Source organism: Ovis canadensis, chromosome 1 (assembly GCF_042477335.2).
Source record: "Ovis canadensis isolate MfBH-ARS-UI-01 breed Bighorn chromosome 1, ARS-UI_OviCan_v2, whole genome shotgun sequence".
Lineage (NCBI taxonomy): Eukaryota > Metazoa > Chordata > Mammalia > Artiodactyla > Bovidae > Ovis > Ovis canadensis.
Window position 1 is genome coordinate 75,172,240 of NC_091245.1, and position 20,015 is coordinate 75,192,254.

The 20,015-nt window shown below is 37.1% G+C and overlaps 1 protein-coding gene across 1 annotated transcript in view; it reads right to left on the reverse strand.

Annotated features, from left to right (window-relative positions):
* The window catches only part of DPYD (dihydropyrimidine dehydrogenase), a 931,708-nt gene that overhangs the window by 242,837 nt on the left and 668,856 nt on the right, over positions 1-20,015 (reverse strand). Inside the window, exons 17-18 of the mRNA XM_069598442.1 lie at positions 4,978-5,098; positions 4,044-4,163 (exon numbers count right to left, since the gene is read on the reverse strand). Of these exons, the coding sequence (XP_069454543.1) occupies positions 4,044-4,163; positions 4,978-5,098 (241 nt within the window). The remainder of the gene's footprint in view (positions 1-4,043; positions 4,164-4,977; positions 5,099-20,015) is intronic.

The window sequence follows — 20,015 nt, forward strand, 5'->3', positions numbered from 1 at the left end:
TCAATAAATTCAAACATCTAAAATTTGAAATTGAGAACAAGAATTTCTCTTTTTTGACAAATAAAACAAAGTTAGCAAACAAATAAAAGTACAGGTTAATTTTTCAGCCTGTAGAAAGTAAATTTTATCAAACCTTCTGCAGATAACTTTCAGAACTTTTCCCTATATGTGGGTATGTATGTGTATGTGATTACATGTGAAAGAAAGGAAACATGTACTGGGCAACAGAATGACAATAACCTAAGGGGTATGCCCATTCCCCACTGATAAAAAGAACCTTTTAAAACACAATAAGGAACAATAACAAGACTCCTTCAAATGAGTTTACCCCATTCCTTGATTACTATTTCTCCTGATGCAGTTATAAATGAATAAAGGTTATCCTCATAAAGTCAGTTGTAAGAAAGACATAACTTTAGTTATGCCATAAAGGACTCATTTTTAACCATCTCTAAAAGTGTGGTCTTATCCACAGAGATGATTTCATGTGAAAACATCATACCACAGATGTATAAAACCATTTTTATAGGTGATAGTAATCACTGAGTTAGGAGTGGGCTTAAGTATCATTATTATTTGGGGATAAGATCAAGAAAAAAGTCAAAGTTTGAAACTAAATCAAGAAAAAAAAAACCCAACTAAAAGTAAGAAAAATAATGAATAATTCAGCTGAGGACAGAGCTAATAAATAATAATCCTGAAGAGATTAGTGTTTCTTCTGACCAAATAGAAGCAAAGATTTTTCTCCCCTCCCTTCGAATAAAGGAAAATCCAGTAATTTACTCAACTCTGTAGTAATACATAAAATAACTGCTGTTTGATTTTTTAAAGTGTTTCACGTGGATTCTAGAATAAAGAAAAGTGGGTGGTAGCAACAGGGTATGAGGTCTCTACTGTTCAAAGAAAGGTAGAGAATATTGATCCTTTAGAGCCAATGATTTGGACAGAAGTACTTGTACGGTGGAAAGCTTAATTAGTCATCCTAGTTTCATGAAAATATTCCTTATGAATACTGAACACGATTTCTTTTGATACTATTCTCATTATGAAATCACCATTAGTAGACTCATACTGTTATCATGAATCTTACCAGGTATTTCTCCTATAAGTTAAATATAGGTTTATACATCATTCTTACTATGAATTCGTTCATATGTTTGACCATCTTTCCTACTCCAATTACCTAAAGATGACTTGGCAAATGAAGTTTCTAAAATAGCAAAGCTGAGGATGACACCTTGGGATAAAGTCCTTACTCTCCCTCTTGATATAAATTTTAAACTTCAACAGGTAGAATTTACCGCACTTGACGTCTATAGGCAAAATGACATTTCTATTTAACAAAGAAACCTCCCTCTAAAACAGCAGCTTTCCAAAATTTTTGAATTAACCACAGAAAAAAAAATTCATTTTATATCATGACCTGGTACTGAAATATACCTATGTGTGCATTACATGGATAACTAAAAAAGATGTTTAACCACTGCTTATCTCACTCATGAGCAAAGCATTCAGACATTTTTTCCTGTCCAATTTCATTTAAAAAAAATGATTACAGTTCATTAAGCTTGATTCCATAATACACTCATAAGCTGGGAACCAAAGTTTGAGAAACATTGCTTTAGAATCCTCTAGAATCCAGACTAATCATATTTAAAATAATGAACCTGACATTCCTTAGCTGAGGTTTTATTTCTGAAGCTAGCCCCTTAGCAGCTAACGTGTCTTAAACGAAGGACATTACTGAAATGCCAACATTCTTCTATAGCATGTACACTGCTCCAAGTTCCTCAGCTTTTCCCTGTTGAAACAAAACCAAAACCTCCATCTCAAATAACAGGAATCTTATTCTGAGGAAAAACAAAAACACAAAACAAAACTGATCAAGAGTTAGAACGTGTTGAAAGAGAAAAATATCCTTTCTCAGCAATAAAAAGTATGTTTTGTATTTCAGGTGGCTATCCAAAACTGAACCCTTTTCAGCTTTCACTTTAAAAAAAGCCCAAAAACAACAACAACAAAAAACCCCTATGATTCCAGCAGTTTTTCTAAAAGTAGATATTCCAGTGTTCTGAGACAAGACTTGAATAAGTATCAGCACTGGAAATGAACTGTGGGAATATTCTTTTTTTAATTTTGTAAAAATACCTAGCATATTTTATGTGGTTTTCTATACCAAAACAGAGTAATTGATAAAACTAGGAACGGTATTTAGCCATTTTGATATTTTCATCATTCCTAAACTTTGAAGCCATTATTATTTAACACATTTTGCTAGGCTAGGTTTCGCTATAACTCATTCTGAAGGTACTTTGTTATAGAACTGACTTCTATCCTAAAATATACTATCATTGCCAGTTTAAACTGTTTTCCAGATTATATTACCTTTAAATTAAAGCAAACATTGCCTTAAAGGAGAAAAAACTATTAATTCTGTCAATATGGAGAGAGTCTATTTTCAAAACAAATGGTTTAATGTTAAAGGACTGAATATAGACCCTATTAGAAATGAGGTACAAAACGTTAAAAATGTTAGGGACATTTTGTTATTTAAAATTAAAGTTCCACACAGGCTTGGCTGAGTTTATAGCCCAAGTGAATATTTATACATGAATTTATAAATCTTAGAAAGAGAGTTTTATGGAAATGTTAACAGGCCCTGAGGTATAGCTGAACTTGTTTGCAGGTACCACTATAATTCCTAGGGTATGTATGCTTTAAAGACTGCGACACAAAAGACTTTTTCTAATGCTGTAATTCCATCATTTTATTAGACTGAGTTATACTATGGGAAAATATTCAGAAACTGCAGCTCAAATGAGAAAACGTGAATGGTGTTACTTATATAAAATACTACTGCAATAGTTCTTTTATTAATTTTTAATGTTCAGTACCCTCTGTGACCTCCTTTATTCTCTTTCTGTCAACATGGCAGGCTGGAAAAATTGAAATGGGCTGACAGAAAACATAGAGCACGTTACAGCCCAACTCTGGAATCTCACAACTCTTTCTGAGACACAGGCTAACTCGCCCCTCCTTATTCTGCATTACAATAATATTTAAGGCCTTGTTTGATAGCTCCTGATAAAAGGGAGTTCTGTCTGGACCCTGAACAGGTGCTTCTCGTCAGCCTTCCTCTTTCTGACATTGTGGGAATGGCATTCAATTAAAAGCAGAATATACTCTTAAAAAAAATCATGGCTTATAACCACACTTCACACTCTCAAAACATAATACCTCAGCATGGAGAGAGCTTTATTTGTGTCTATGCAGCCTCTTCCAAAGGCACATTTTGGTCTGATTCAGCAATGCTTTTCTTGAACAGTGGGACGCTGCTGTGTTATGTATATTTACCACTGTCTCTATCACCAAGGAGACTAATCCCCATACCAGTACAGTCAAGAACCTCACAGCACCGTCTTTGCATGACCAAGTTCATGTTGTCACAGCAACAGAGTGCACAGAGCAAAGACACTGAACGGGACTTTGGGATTAAAACTTCTCTTTCTGTTTCAAATGCAAGTGTTTTATGATGAGAAAGTGTGCACGAAGGTATGAGGTCTGCAAGTATCTTGTCAGCTGAAGCTATAAATGGGATGTTTTAATGGTTTATTTCACTGTTGTGAAAGTAAGATTTTTGAAGAATGAAGATTTCAAACTTCTAGGAAGAGTGGAAACTAATCCAGACGATGGAAAAAGGTATTAAAATCACTGTGCTTATATTCTTCTTATAAGGCCTTGGTATTAGCTTTTACTAATTAGTAATGAGACAACTGTGACAATGAGAAATCCTGAGTAATAATGCACAGACCACAAGAGAATAGAATGTGTGTGTGAAGCCCTATCTTGGTATTCTCTCTTCTTGTGCCATCAGTCACTTGATGGATCTGTTCCATTTATCATAACTATTAGGAATTTTGACAAGCAGTGAGTTATAATAATTTGGGATCAAAAAAGACACAGCATTCTTGCTGGTAACATGATCTCTTGAGTTTTCACCAATCCTCAAGGAAGCAGAAATGCAAGGAGAGGGTAACACCTACCGGACACTCCGCCGTATGTAGTCCGCTTCCCAAGGCCCACTGCTGGCCAGGGTGTGCCATCAGCTTTTAATCCCATGAGACCTGAGACAGTGTTGGTGGCTGTAACACCATCTGCCCCACCTATGAAAAACACAGCATTCATCTGCAGCTCTTAAAGGGACAATGGTTAAAACCCATTCAAACCCACAAAATCCAGGAAAATGCACACACTACTTTCTCTTGACAGCCTTTCCTCTCCTCAAATGCATTCACTAATTTCATTCCCATAATTATGCTTAAAATGCTAGACATAAGAATTTTTAATTATCACCACTTTATTTTTCCAATTATTATACAGATTTGTGTTTTGTACTCAGGGTTATTTTCCAGGTAATTTACAATATCTTTACAAATCAGGATGCAATTTCCATTGGATAGCATGCAAGCACATATGATTTGTAAAACCATGCACTGATTGTACAATAGTTGTATTCAAGATATTTATTGAGTGTATGTTTAAGGCAGTGTGCTAGCTTCCATCAAATACAAAGGGAGATCATAAGAAATTTCACCTGTGGAAGCAGCTATCTTTTAGAAAAATTTCATTAAAAGTTCAAGTGCTGTTGCTGGACTGTTACATTATGAGGTCATTTATTTTGCAGTGGTCTGCTGTGACTGTGGCTTTGTTTCCTAATTCTTTGTGTGTAAAGCAGGTGCTTATTAGGAAAAATGACAGATATACTTGTATTCCTAGGCCAAAGTTTGAAGTCCACCCACTAGGTTGAGTATAGGTATGGATCTATTACATTTGTGAGATCAAGTGTTCAATTTAATAACTTCCTTAAAGTTTAAACAGAGATGTACACATAAAGTGGTAGATGAGATACATTTTATTATGGCTACAAAATTTAGGCCCAGAATATAAGGAGGCAACTGACGTGAGTTGGGTTCTTACCTTCCTTTGCAGCTCTGGCTATGCTTACAATATCAGTGACATTTGGGGTCAACTTGGCAAAAAAAGGAATCCGAACAGCTTGCCTAACCCAGCGACAGATGTTCCGCACCAGCTCTGGATCCTGTTCAAATAGGTCAGTTAAATATAGAAAATAATTAAAGAATTGTGATCAAAATGTGTACTGGAACAACAGCAAAGCTGGAGATGTGCAAGACAAATCCAACCTGACAATGAGCTACATGATAAATTTCTCAAATTCTTCCTCAGTATTACACCTAGGCTCATTAGGGAACGAAGGTGAACACACTTCAAGTGAACTGCAAATTCATCACATAAAGGTTAAATTCCTCAAGGGAGCCTTTGGAAAATAAAATTACAAAGAACCAAATGGAAAGAGTTTCCCACTTGCAGTTAAATAATACTAGAAATAAAGCATAGACTTCTGGGGAGGTAAGTTTGAGAAACATCACAGAATTTCTAACGACCTCATTGGTTTAAGCCTATAAAAATATTTGAAGAGCTGACTCCCAGGCGAATGATATGAAATCTGAAGCTTATTGTTTTCATTATTAAAAGATTTAGTCTTGTTGAAGTATATTCAAAAGAAAATATGTGACTTCCTAGTCAATCTAATTATGATATATAGTATATGCTAATATGGGATAATTCAGCCTTAGGTTATACACGAGCTGATCAGTAACTTTAGCTTACTTCTGTAAATGTTACTAAGATCTTTGCAGTACTTTTCAACATTCACCTACTTGAAAGAATTGATCAAAATGACAAAAATGAAACAAAATATCAAACGCTCATTTTTAAAAGCAAGGCATAGACATTTTCCTGAGCCTGTTTCTTGTGATTTTTCAGGCTTCTAGTTTCTCATGGGACAAGTATCATTTAGAGGGCAATCACCTTCCTTTCCATTGAAAATAACTTAGCAGTAGTAATGTTCTTTGATTTCAACACATACAATAGTCCTTTTTTTCATTACTTTTAGTGCAAAATTTATTCTGACAGGTAATGATAATGTGCTTTGATAAATTACATTAAAATATGCAATAGCAATTCATTATTGAACTTGGTAATATTATCCTAGGAAGTTAAAATGCTTTATTTTTTTTTAATTAAAGATCCACCCAGAAAAATACAGACATATATTTAATCCATGGAACATGAGGCAAGTATTTCATTTCATTTGTAATTAATATTTTTATATGTAAGAAAGTTGTTTTTTGCATTTTAACCTTTCAAATTCTTTTAAGACAAGATTTTGAATGTTTTAACCTTTAGAAAGAACCTTTTCACTTAGGTTTAATGTATCTTGATCAGTCATCTTGTATTACTCTACAAGTTACATATGTGCTAAGACACTGCAATGAGGTAATTTCTGTAGATTGTTATTGTCTCTATTCAACAAACTAATAATTTTAACAAGAAATCTTTGACTTGGCTTGTTCTCTTTTCAGAACAGTAATTTCTTCATTAAACATAAATATTAAAAAAGCACCATATAGAATGCTCTACAGGGCATACTGTGCATTATGAATAGTAAAATCTAGAGACTTAACCATACAAATTCTAACTCATGAAAATGGAGATCTGCCCCTGCCCATGCAATGTTCATGAAATATTTATAACCACTGCATTGGCATTATGAAGGCAGTTGCATCTTTGTGACTTTCATTTTTAAGTTATGAATTTCCATGGGACTTAGCCTAGAAATGACAGTAACTTCTAGATGATACAAATTGCATGTCCTTTGTGAAAGCTCTAAGGCAGAATTTACCAATAATTTAAAGATTATCGAATCTTTAAATTGCATAAGACAGGGCAGGTAGCCTGATAAGAATTAGTGAAACAAATTTAAAATATTATCTGGTTCAAATACAGGACACACTAATAATCATATAAGTTTCTAAGTAGCTTTCAATACTATTGCCCACCATGCCTGTATACTTTACTTTGAACATTTGTCATACTGTCTTTGTTGATTCTCACTAGCTGAATACTTTGAATGAATGCCTTTTATTAATTTCAATTTGAAATTTGTTCAAAATTTTTCAGTTTATTTTTTAAGCTATGGTCCATTGGCCACCTTTATTTACTTGAATTATCTGCCACTCTTTTGAGATAGCATAATTTAATCCTCCTATACTTCTAATAGGGCTTCCCTCATAGCTCAGTTGGTAAAGAATTTGCCTTCAGTGAAGGAAACCCAGGTTCAACTCTTGGGTCGGGAAGACTCCTGAATCCTGGGTCTGGAAGAATCCTGGAAAGAATTCCTGGGTTGGAAAGATCCCCTGGAGAAGGAAATGGCAACCCACTCCAGTACTCTTGCCTGGAGAACTCCATGGACAGGGGAGCCTGGCAGGCTACAGTTCATGGGGCAGCAAGGGTTGGACATGACTTAGCAACTAAACCACCATATTTCTATTGGTAAGGTTTATGCTGTTAACCTTATGTTAACTTTATGGTGAGTAAGATACATGTTACCTATCCTTATACACAGTTGAGCTAGCTGTTTACTAATCCTGATACAAAGCTGAAACATAATTTGATTATCAGAATTTTACAAACAACTTCTAGCCAACATTATTATAAAACTTAATGACTACTTTGTAAATTGCAAAGTTTTGTTTGACAGGCATAATGGGGAATATTCTAATACTGCTATAAATGTGGTGAGGCTAATAAATACAAAACAATGAATCTGTATACTTTGGGGAAACTATTCACATACTTCTAAAATCCTCTCACTTTTGCTATGAATGATCAAGATTTAAAAGCAATGAATAGTGCTTCTGCATCTTCTCATTTGCTACAGATAGCATCAGGTGGTGATGCCCTTCCTCAAAGGCCAATTTTCTGAATCTTATTGAGATGAATAAACTTTGGGCAATTTATAATTAGCCCCTCTGAAAATTTTTCAGGATAAGAAATATACAAAGGTACTACAGTCTCTCAGACAAATCGAGACTTTAACATTATCCACACCAACAAAAAGTCAATAAAAGAAGACAGTTTTGGACTTCTTTTCCAATTCTAGGCATATAACACTGTAGGCACTCAAAAATTTCTCTTGTGTCAATGGAAGAAGGATAAGTGATAATTTCATAGATTTTCAATTGATTTCTTTATATATACATAAATTTATAGATTATATCTAGGTTTAAGAAAAACAAATACATTTTATGATAGACACTGTCTAAAAGGATGAAATTCATGAAGACTTTTTTACAAATCAGGAAAGATTTTGAAGAAAAATGGTTGATAATCGTGGAAAAATAACAGCCTAAGAAGTGAAAAAGCTGGCTTAAATCTCAGCATTCAGAAAACGAAGATCATGGCATCCAATCCCATCACTTCATGGCAAATAGATGGGCAAACAATGGAAACAGTAGCAAACTTTATTTTCTTGGGCTCTGAAATCACTGCAAATGGGGACTGCAGCTGTGAAATTAAAAGACCCTTGCTCCTTGGAAGAAAAGCTATGATAAACCTAGACAGCATATTAAAAAGCAGAGACATTACTTTGCCAACAAAGGTCTGTCTAGTCAAAGCTATGGTTTTTCCAGTGGTCCTGTATGGAGGTGAGAGTTTGACTGTAAAGAGAGCTGAGCGCCGAAGAATTGATGCTTTTGAACTGTGTTATTGGAGAAGACTCTTGAGTCCCTTGGACTGCAAGGTGATCCAACCTGTCAGTCCTAAAAGAGATCAGTCCTGAATACTCATTGGAAGGACTGATGCTGAAGCTGAAACTCCAATACTTTGGCCACCTGATGTGAAGAACTGACTCACTGGAAAAGACCCTGATGTTGGGAAAGATTGAAGGCAGCAGGAGAAGGGAACAACAGAGGATGAGATGGTTGGATGGCATCACCAACTCAATGGACATGAGTTTGAGCAAGCTCTGGAAGTTGGAGATGGACAGGGAAGCCTGATGTCTGCAGTCCATGAGGGTCACAGAGAGTCGGACACGACTGAGCAACTAAATCGAACAAATCTTTTAAGGTGTCTAGTCCACAGAAAGTTCACCTGTATCACCAAGTTTTTATTGGCTTTTCCTACAGATATTCACAATGCCCATCCTTGATTGTGATTTGCAATTTCTCCCCCAGCAACTGCTTGTGTATATGTGTGTGTGCTACTTTAATATCTATTAACCCCTTTGTCATTTATGTGTTCACCAAAGAAAATCGTGAGGCAGCAGAATGGGTTGTCCTGTGATGGAGGTGTGTGTTATCACAAGCAGGAAAGCAATGAAACCTTCAAGGATTGAATGACAGACCAGGAAAGCACCTGGTGGTCTTGAGGGTACTATGTGACATAAAAGCACCAGATTAAGCTTGTGAGACGCTAAGAAGAGGATAAAAGCGAACTAGAGCTAAATGTGACCTCTGTGACAATTTTAATGAGGAGCAGACCTATGTCTGTAATTAATACACTCTGGAATAGCTTCCTATGAAATATGAAACAACAATGATAATAGCAAAAAGCAAAAAATGTAGTTCTGAGAAGACTGTTGCAGAAATCTCCACTGTCCCAAACTGGCTGTTTTTAAAAGCTTAATTTTCTATCTGGGCCACAAGATAATAATTTTTAATTCCAGTAACTAGTATGTCTCTAGTTACACACGAAGGAGGCTCTACAAATGATGCACCCTGTTGCTTTTGAGGACCCTTAGATGACCTCTCCATTGTAGGACAGGTATTTCCACCAATTACCTAGGACATCAAATCTCATTGATTTTGTGCCCTGGTACAAAGGAGTAAGCACTAGAGAATGAGACTCTGAGAATTTCTTGATAAGCTAAATTACAAGTGAAATTTCTGACTTTAAGAAACATTTTTCTCCAATTTCCCTGGTAATTTTCACTCTGTACAATTCTTTTCAAAATGGCTTTCTTAGAAGGTGGCATTTCAATGAATCCACTGAAAAATTTTACCAGTTATGAAATGTTTTCCACTAAGGAACTCCTAAGTCTTAATTCACATGACATGCCAGGAAGTAGCTAGCATTTTTATTATGTCCACTTTTCTGACAGAGAGAACTGGGGCCCAGGAGATCAATCTCAGTACCTATTTCACCTTTTTAATTTTCTTTCCCATTATCATGTCCTAAACCATCATCTTCTTTAGCAAAATTGTCCCCTAAAGTAAAATGCAGCCATCAATTGTAAACGAGAACTATAAAAGGCTTCTACTCCATTTATACCTGTAAGACTAGATGCAGGTTCAGAATAACAGGAAGAAGTGATATATTTATCGTTCTATGTTAATAAAGCAAGACAGAGTTAACTACTCCAGCTAAGCATAGGGATGCAGATGTTTTAATTTAACTTGTATTTTAGCATATGTCCTTCTTGTACCAGTTTTACTGACATAGAAGTTCTAATGATGGCACAGTCACTTTGGAAAATCACTTGGTACTTTCCTATGAAGGTAAATATACACGTACCAATCTAAGAAGCAATTCTATTCTGAGTTATATATCCAAGAGACATGAAAACATATAGGCACACAAAGTCTTGCACACAAAAGTTCATAGCAACTTTTTCAACATAGCTCCAAATTGAAAACAACTCAAATATCCATCAGTAAAATGAATTGGCATGTCTACACAATGGAATACTAATAAGAAATAAAAAAAAAACAACTAAGAAATCATGCAACAGCTTGGACAGAATTAAGAAAATATTATTCTCAGTAAAAAGAGAAGTGATAGTCACTCAGTTGTGTTCAATTCTTTGCAACCCCATGGAGCCTGCCAGGCTCCTCTGTCCAAGGAATTCTTTAGGCCAGAATCCTGGAGTGGGTTGTCATTCCTCTCTCCAGGGGGTCTTCCTGAGCCAGGGATTAAACCCCATCTCCTGCATTGCAGGCAGATTCTTTACTGTCTGAGCCACCAGGAGTATTTGCTATATGATTACATTTGTATGAAATTCCACAAAGGAAAACTATGCTGATAGAAAGCAGAGTTGGTTGCTGTGACTGAGGTTTGGGGATGGGAGACAGATTAACTGGGAAAAGGTGTAAGGAAATTTTGTAAATTTTGTAAATTGAAAAGTGCTCTGTATCTTGATTGTGATGGTACTTACATGAGTATAGACATTTGTCAATATGCATCAATGTTTTGATTTGAATGTGTTTTTTCTGTTTTAAGTAAATTATACCAATACAAACTTCATTTAAAATTTTAATGGACTGTACAATCCATGAAATTCTTCAGGCCAGAATATTGGAATGGGTAGCTGTTTTCTTCTTCAGGGGATCTTCCCAACCCAGGGATCGAACTCAGGTCTCCCACATTGCAAGCAGATTCTTTACCAACTGAGCCACCAGGGAAGTCCAAGATAATTTCAAGGGTGTTTAAACATAAATAGGGTTTCCCTGGTGGCTCAGATGGTAAAGCATCTGTCTGCAGTGTGGAAGACCCAGGTTTGAGCCCTGGGTTGGGAAGATCCCCTGGAAAAGAAAATAACAAACCACTCCAGTTCTCTTGCCTGGAAAATCCCATGGACGGAGGAGCCTAGTACGCTACAGCCCATGGGGTTGCAAAGAGTCAGACAGGACTTCACAATTTCACTTTCACTTTCTAAACATAAATAGAAAATTAAAGCCAGCATCATTCTAGGCAATATGGGTTCTATTATTTTAACAAATATTTACTGACCACAAGGCACTGCAATTGGCCTCTGCTGGAGACAAAGATGAGTCAGATGAAGAAGGCAGAGTCTGCTAGGAAGTGCAGTCCAGGCACACACACAAAAATGTATGGCTCAAGTGGTAAAGAATCCACCTGCAGTGCAGGAGACACAGGAGACAGGAGCTCAATCTTTGGGTCAAGAAGACCCCCTGGAGGAGGAAATGGCAACCCACTCCAGTATTCATTCTTGCCTGGAAAATCCCATGGACAGAGAAGTCTGGCAGGCTACAGTCCATGGAGTTCCAAACAGTCAGACATGACTAAGCATACATGCAATGGATGTTAAGTATGAAAAAGGAGATCCTGATATGCTCTCATTTCAGAACACTTCAGAGCATGCAGCTCAGTGTTTGGCACAAAGCAGGCACTTAAATACTGTTGAATTGATAGAGCTCACATTGCATAAATTAACATTGACTTTCTTATTTGTACTTACTTAGAAGAAAATTGGGAGTATAAAATTATTGGTCCAAGGTAACCTAATAACCATTTCAGGCACTATGAATTATGTCAGACAATGGTGTTAAAAATGTATAATACTCTATCCCCATTCTTGAAAATAAAACAAAATAAAACACTTCATAATTGATGGGAGGATATAACAAACATGTAATATAAACATACAATGTTATAAGTGTATATACATGTCATGTATATATGTATAAAATATTTTATAGGTATACTTTTCTTCCTTCATGTCCCCTGTGCCTTAAGTTGAAGAAAGCGCAGAACTAACTGTTTGTGTGTTCTCTCCTCCCCAGGCACGCACAGCCTTCTCCATTCTGAGTCTAGCTTTGGACCTTTCTCTTCTTCTGCCCAGAATGTCCTTTATCTCTTGTCCTATATATCATACTCCTTTATCCTGATCACTTTATATAAAGTCTGAGATACTAAAGATAATAAATACTGTTTTGAACAAAAGAATGAAGAGCTCCCAAATGTGGACCAGTTTTCCACAGTGAGAAAGAAAACAATTGTCCCTTCCCTTCAAAGGAGCCAAAATAAGCTGGAGATATCCGTAGCTCTGGTTCCACAAGCCAGTGGGATTTGGAAGCAGTCTTTTGTTGTCCTCTACCAGATAGTGAACTACTTTCAAGACATTGTGCCCTCCTGGGCCCGGCAACACACCAAAATCTCCCTGAGGTTCCATGCTGCCCATGGCCCTTTCTGCCTGAATCTTTAGGATATTGAAGGTTTTCCAGAGTTTATACCCCTAACCTTGCCTCAAGACCCAGTTATTGGTCACTGGGGTTTGGGGAAGAAGTCTACCCATAGTTTTGTCAGTTAAAGGGAACTTGTACTACTTTAAATACCATTCCCTGTGACTAGGGCTTAATGCTATTTTTTCTTCCATTCATACAGCATTTCTCTAGCATATATGATTCCTCTGATGTTTCTAGTGTCATTTTTCCCCATTCCCACACACTTAGTTTCAGAAGCTTAAACTTTTAACAGATGGATGAAAATTGCCATGGACTATTTATACGTGATTCTTAAGAAATAAGTGTTATTTGAGTCATTATTTTTATCTCATCTGAGGACCCTCTGGTCTACCAGCTCACTTCATTGTTTCAAATGGCAATTGTTAATGGTGGAGGTCAGCTTTGAAAACTGTTCAAATTTTCTCCTCCATAATTTGTTCCTACGGAAGCAGATTCAAACTTCTTTGATTTATCTTGATCCTATCTTAATCCCAACTATAAATCCGTTGCTTCTACTGACCATGGCAATAAAGCTGGAGAAGTATCTGATCAAAATGGACATCTCCTTCTCACAGTTCCGTGTGCTATGCTAGCCAATGAATGTCTTGTGGAAACTTCCTTGTAGCACTATTGCTATCTTATTATACAAATACCTTGACCCTCTATTCCAGGAACCCCAAATTATACCAAAACAAACAGAAAAATACAAGCTTAACTCAGATTCTGTAAGTGGATCAACTTTTTGAACTGTTGAAAAACTGTCTAATCTTTCATAAGAACAGATGAGTTGATACACAAGGTGACTTAACTGGGTTCTGAAATGTTCTTGTGAAGACACATGGAAGCTGGCAACTCTGATAAACTGAGTCAGGCACCACCAAGACCCTCCTTCAGGAAAAGACTTGTGTTCACTTGCAACAGTGTGGTGAGCTGACTGCTCACCTTTTCAAGTTACCTTCAGCTTATAAACTGAGGTCAGGGTCCTCTTGGGGAGGCCTCAGGCACTGGACAGCAAAACCATGGTATAAGGACCCAGCCATTCGATCCAATGCAGGATTCCTCTAGTCAGCCATCTCTGCCCTAGAGTTCTCTGTTGGGCTGGTGAAGATTCTTCTCATATCTGTTTCAGAGTCTGACTGGCCCTCTTCTTCAATCCTGAGTCCTCCCTATTTTTTCCATAGTTGTTACTCCTCAAGAACTCTTTTGCACTTCCAACTCCACCTATCTGCCTGATTCCTAGAGGCTTCAATTCCTTACTTGGATTTGAATTCTTTCTGTGATAGGATTAGGGTAAATTCTAAGAAAGTTAAGAAAAAGAAACTCACCCAAATGACCCCAGTGTATCTAACTGAGAGAAACTCAGGCAAACTAAATGGAATCCCAACAAATCTTTTAACCTCAGCTTTCCTGGAAGCTCCTGGAAAAAATCAAGCCACTTCACTCAACAATGGACAATGTATATACTCCTGAGTAAGAAAAGGCCCAATACCAAGAACCAGGACTAATTTTCTCCTGAAAAAGACTGTTTTAAGGGAATAGTAGCAGACAATGGTTGGGTGTCCTCCATTCAGACAGTTCAGAGGCATCACTGGAGAGTGTAGATAGCTACTTCATCTTTGATTTAGAACCTGCTGGAAGAGTCATTGCTGTGATGTGGGACACTGGAAATGACTGTGCGGAAGTCTATGGATAAGTAGATGGTACTTTTGTGTCTGAAAGGCCAAGTCTACCCATCAGGGGACTGCAGCCAGGGGAATCAGAGTATATGCTAGTCCTTACCTCACTGCCATGTCTCTTGTTGATAAAAGAAAGTAATGGCAATTAATAATATCATAAAGAGACCTTTGTAAACTTCCTACAGGTGCATTGGGTCTCTAACATTCTATCCTAAAGTCTGCTTTTGCTTTCATATCCATTCTGCTTGCCTGAACTCTTGCATTTCTGGACTTTATCCTTTGCCCACTCCTTTCTGGATAAGATCTCCTTGAGTCTTGCCTGAATTGACCTGCAGTTGCCCTGTTTGCACCCAGACTTGATCCGTGACCTGTTGGTCAGTTACAGCCAGTCATTCCCTTCTGCTTCACAATGATTTTCCTTGGTCTATGCTGGGTATTTCCATCACTACTTCCTTTGTTTTAGTGTTTATCATCCCTCTCCCCACCCAAATCAAGAATGACACAGGCTCCATGTCTATCTTCACAGGCAAACAAATGCCCTTTGAGAACCATATTCTGGCCATAGTTCAGAGAAATAGAGATGCTTCAAAATCCTCTACATTAAAACATTTTTGAAAATGGCTTATTCTTTTCAGCATTATTTATGCTGAGGCCCTGCAAAGACCTTGATCTTTCCTTATATGCAGGGTGTTATTATTTGTGAATTCAAAGGTTAGTATTGTCCATCACACAAAAAGAGTGTTGTCCATAGTTTGTTAATGAGGTTACTCAGAGTAACCTGAAAAACCTTACTCTATGGAAAAATAGGCTATGCACATATTTTGCTGATATCACCAGTAGGGGTTCAAAACTGTGGGCCAGCTGAGCCAAACTGAAACTCAGCAGGCTTCCCAATCACTGTTCAGAACACACTCAAAAGGCTTCAGTGGGTAATGAAATGCCAGCAGTCACTTGCACTACTGTGTATGGATTCATTTTAGATAAGGGCAAGTGAGTATTTAAGTGTATAACAAGGAGTTTGTATTCTTTGCAGACTTCAGGCAGCTTGACATTTGTTTTCTTAATGCAAAACATTAGTGTAAACAGTGTAACAATTGATATTTTATACATCTGTTGGTCTATTCACTTAGTCCATGTTTCTGAATGCTGGAGTTAAAAACAACCAGAAGCACAAAACCTCAGTATCTTTATAACCCCATATTGGTGTGAATGATTAACAGACACGGAGGAGACTTGTGTAAAACCGCCTTCTGCCCTGGAGCACCCATAATGCTGATATATTTAGGCTGAAGGGAGTCTAGGGAAGTCGTGCTTCTGTTCTGGGAACTTTATGAAATCCAAGCAAGAAGGAATTATTGCTGAGGGAATTTTAAATAAAATAGCAGAGAAAACTGCAATCCCTTGGCAATGAATGGTTTCAGCTAAGGGAATGCATCCATAACAAGTTGGTACAGTTCCTTAAGGGATTTCTTCCTACTGCTGCTATGAGAGCTAGAAAGAGGTATCTAGCTAGGTCTTTGTTTGTCTTGCCAGTTTAGTAGACTGATTTCACTCTAGGAGCTGAAAAAGAGTTTGAGATAACTAAAAGAAGGGTGACTTTATTGAAAAGTTTTTGTGTAAAAATATGGGATGGGGAAGATATAGAACGTGACCTGCAGGAAGTGTGATTTTTCACAAACTCTTGATAGAAAATTCAAGGATTTTAGATTTTTCTCCCAAATTTTGAGCAATCTGAATGCAATTTAATTTTTATAAATGTATCTATTTATACTCATGGTTTATAAGAATATACATCACAACGGCTGTGTGTGTGTGTGCGCACGTGTGTATATATGAACTTATGTGTGTAAAAAGAAGATTCTCGATTTTAAAGTCTTTCAAGTGTAAAGGAAAGGAACCATAGTGAGCCTACCCCCTCCCACCCCATTATGGAGGCTTCTTACAAGTATATATGGGGAAGTAAGAAGGTAAGTGAAATATTTTTGACAAAGGAAGAGCCAGGCCTCTGGGGTCTGGGATGTCTTTCATGTCTGTAGGACAAACAGCAGCTCTGGTGACTCGTTGGTGAAATTAGTGGGAAAGAGCAGCTCTTACTCTCTTGTCTTCCTTTAAGAGTTGGTGTCTATGGTTTTTAGGATTAGAAATTCCGTGATATTAATGAATTGCTCTTACTTTTCAGTATCTATCTTTTCATTTCTACTTCTACTCCCTTTCTATTTTTTTCTATATTGCCTTTTGGTTCTCCAATTCAATTTTTCTATGATCTGCCACAGAATCTATATATTTCAAAACCAAGCCCATACAGAAGATTCACAGATACAAGCAGAATAATTCTTTTCTTTTTTTTTCTTTTTTTTTTTTTGGCCATCCCTCCTACTTTGCACCCTTCTCATTTATTCTGTTAAATCTTCATTGCATGAAGTTTTGGTGGGACACAGAAAGTATCACCAATATGGAACACACCGAAGAGAGAATTTTTCTGTCCCTATTCTCTGTCAACAAAGAAACAATAATACGGTTTTAGGCATGGCCAACTGCTGTTCTGTTCCAGCCAGAATTTCCCATCTCATAATCAGAAAAGCGGCTGAAGTTGCTTTGTGTAGTGTGTGGTGCAACATCTCCTGACAGTACCCAACAAAGGCACTGGTGGCACATATCAGCCCTGGTAGAGGCTGCATTGTGGGGGAAATCCTTGCTGCCTATTTTCCAGATCCATTTGGTTTCTGCCCCTCTTCTAAGCCTGATGTTCTTGCCTTCTCTGGTTCTCTTGGAAATCTTGTATACTTCCAATAAATTTCCTTTTCACTTCTGAGACCAGAATCAGTTTCTGTTTCTTACAATTAAGAGTGCTGAATGATAGCTAGTCAGCACCAGATGTAGAGTACCTTACTGCCCGAGTTATGACACCAGACTCCCTGATAGCCTGCTGATCTCCTTCTTTAGTCTGTATGCAGTCATTTTTTTGCTCAGGATACAAAATCTATCCCAATGAATTATGGTCAAGATATCTAGCACACATACTTTTCTGACAGCAAGATATTGTCTTTGATAATTTTCCTTCAGAAAGGAGCTTTGGGTGGGGCAGGTCCTTAGCCACATGGATTATATAGTATAAATAAATAATATTTTTATTTAATCCCCAATAATTAACCTGAAACTTTCCATGAAATGTGAAATTATTTTTAAAAATAAGGTATTAATTTATCCTCAAGTACAATCAGAATCACTTAGGGCACTAAAAATTGGTCAAAGTCGAGAGAATATATAAATGTCCTTTGGGATTACTATATGTCATTATTTGTCTATAAATCATTTAGCATTTGAATATGTCATGATAAGCGAGATATCATATTATTAAAGAGGCCCTTGCAGAAAGAAGTAATACATATCACCTAGGTATAGGGAAGCTTGATTTGAAATGTATTAAGAGTAGCTATGATTTCTTAAAAGATGGATATGTAAACAGAGACTGGTAATACAGCCCATAAGAAAAAAATATCTTGAAGCACTGAAATTAAATTAAAATAGGATTTCTCTTTCACTCTGAATACCTGCATGATTACCAATTCGACAAGGATCTTTCATTTATCCCAACTCAACTTTACTAACGTGCCTGTAGCCTACACTGTTGATAAAACAGCTGATGAAGTTTGCATGAGGGAAAAATCTTCAAGCTGCTTGATGCACAAAATCATATTAGTATTAAAAGAGATAAGTATTTACTTTTGTAATATTCAACAAATGTAAAGTACCCAAAGGACTGCTAAATTTAGATAGTTTCTACTTTGCATTTTTTCACTTAAAAATAAGTGTGGTAAACCTTACTGGATCATACAATTAACATTCACATGCTGCAGCAAATAATTAGCTTTCTAGAATATTGGGCAAAGACAGAATCCAGCATTACAAAAAGACTTTACTCATGCATTTCCTAATATTCCTGCTAATATTCCTAGCTTTTAACATGGGGCAGTTGGAATCACAAATGCAATAGTCTTATTCTTACGTTGTCCTGTCCCTGCTCAATAAAGTGTCTGTGGGGATTCAAAAACTACAGAATCTAAACCTTTCTGAACATTTGCAATCACCCTGCAGCTAACCATGAAGACTTTATGAATGGTCTCATTTTGGAATAAGAAACAGACATAAAAAGAACTCCAAACAATTTTCTTCCCTTTTGAAGTGTGTACAAAAAAGGTGGGACATTAATGGCAGAGTGATTACTTTTATTTACTTCTAAAGTGTATGCCTTTGGGGTTGAAGGGAAAGACTGCAGTCTTGAAGGATTCACAATGTGGCAACAACTAGAGTAGGGCCTCTGGAGAAACACATGGATAACGAATACCTAGGAAGCCTCTAAAGCATAGGAATGCATGGTGTGATGGGAAATAGAGAAAAAAAATCATCCAAGATTATTGCTTTTGAAGGGAACAGAGAGGAGATATGTCTAAACTGTTCAACGAGAGTTTAGAGTCAGCTTCCTAAAGAGTCTGTGCCTTATCCTTTAAGCAATCAGAAAATATGAAAAGCCATATGGTTAAATCCATGTTTTAGAAATATAATTCCATATATGTCTATGGGTTGGGTAGGATAAGACACAGTGCAAGCAGGGAGATCCTACGGTACAGGAGCGCTAGTGAAAATCAAGAACAGCAAAGTGGGCTGTAATATCATATTACGGAAGAATATTGAAAATTTTAAGGTGAGAACAAACTGTTGAATGAACATCAACAACAATTCTGTGGTTTGTCATTGTAGGCGGATAGCAATTTCATCAACCAAGTGAGGAAAAACTAGAGAAACAGGTTTAGGGGTAAAATGATGAATGAGGTTTAGATAACATTGAGCCTAAGGTCCCTACAGGACAGCTAGCTCAAAGAGTCCAGTTGAGAGTCAACAGGAATCTGGATCACAGGATCATTGGAGCATAGATTTAGGAGTTGTTAGTATGTAGTTCGGAGAAGGCAATGGCACCTCACTCCAGTACTCTTGCCTGGAAAATCCCATGGACGGAGGAGCCTGGTAGGCTGCAGTCCACGGGGTCACTAAGAGTCGGACACAACTGCGTGACTTCACTTTCACTTTTCACTGTCATGCATTGGAGAAGGAAATGGCAACCCACTCCAGTGTTCTTGCCTGGAGAATCCCAGGGATGGTGGAGCCTGATGGGCTGCCATCTATGTGGTTGCACAGAGTCAGACATGACTGAAGCGACTTAGCAGCAGCAGCATGTAGTTGGTGGTTGAAGTCTTGTGAAACCTTTGTTATTTCAGAGAGAGAAGAGAACAATGAGGAAAAATTCAAGGAAGAAGAGCAACTCCAATAAAGAAAATGTAGATGTGGTTCTTGATATAAAATACACCAGAGAAATCAGGTAGGATGAGGACTGAAATGCAGGCAATAGATTATATCCCTTAGAGTCATTCGTGATTTATGGCACATATAGCTAGACATT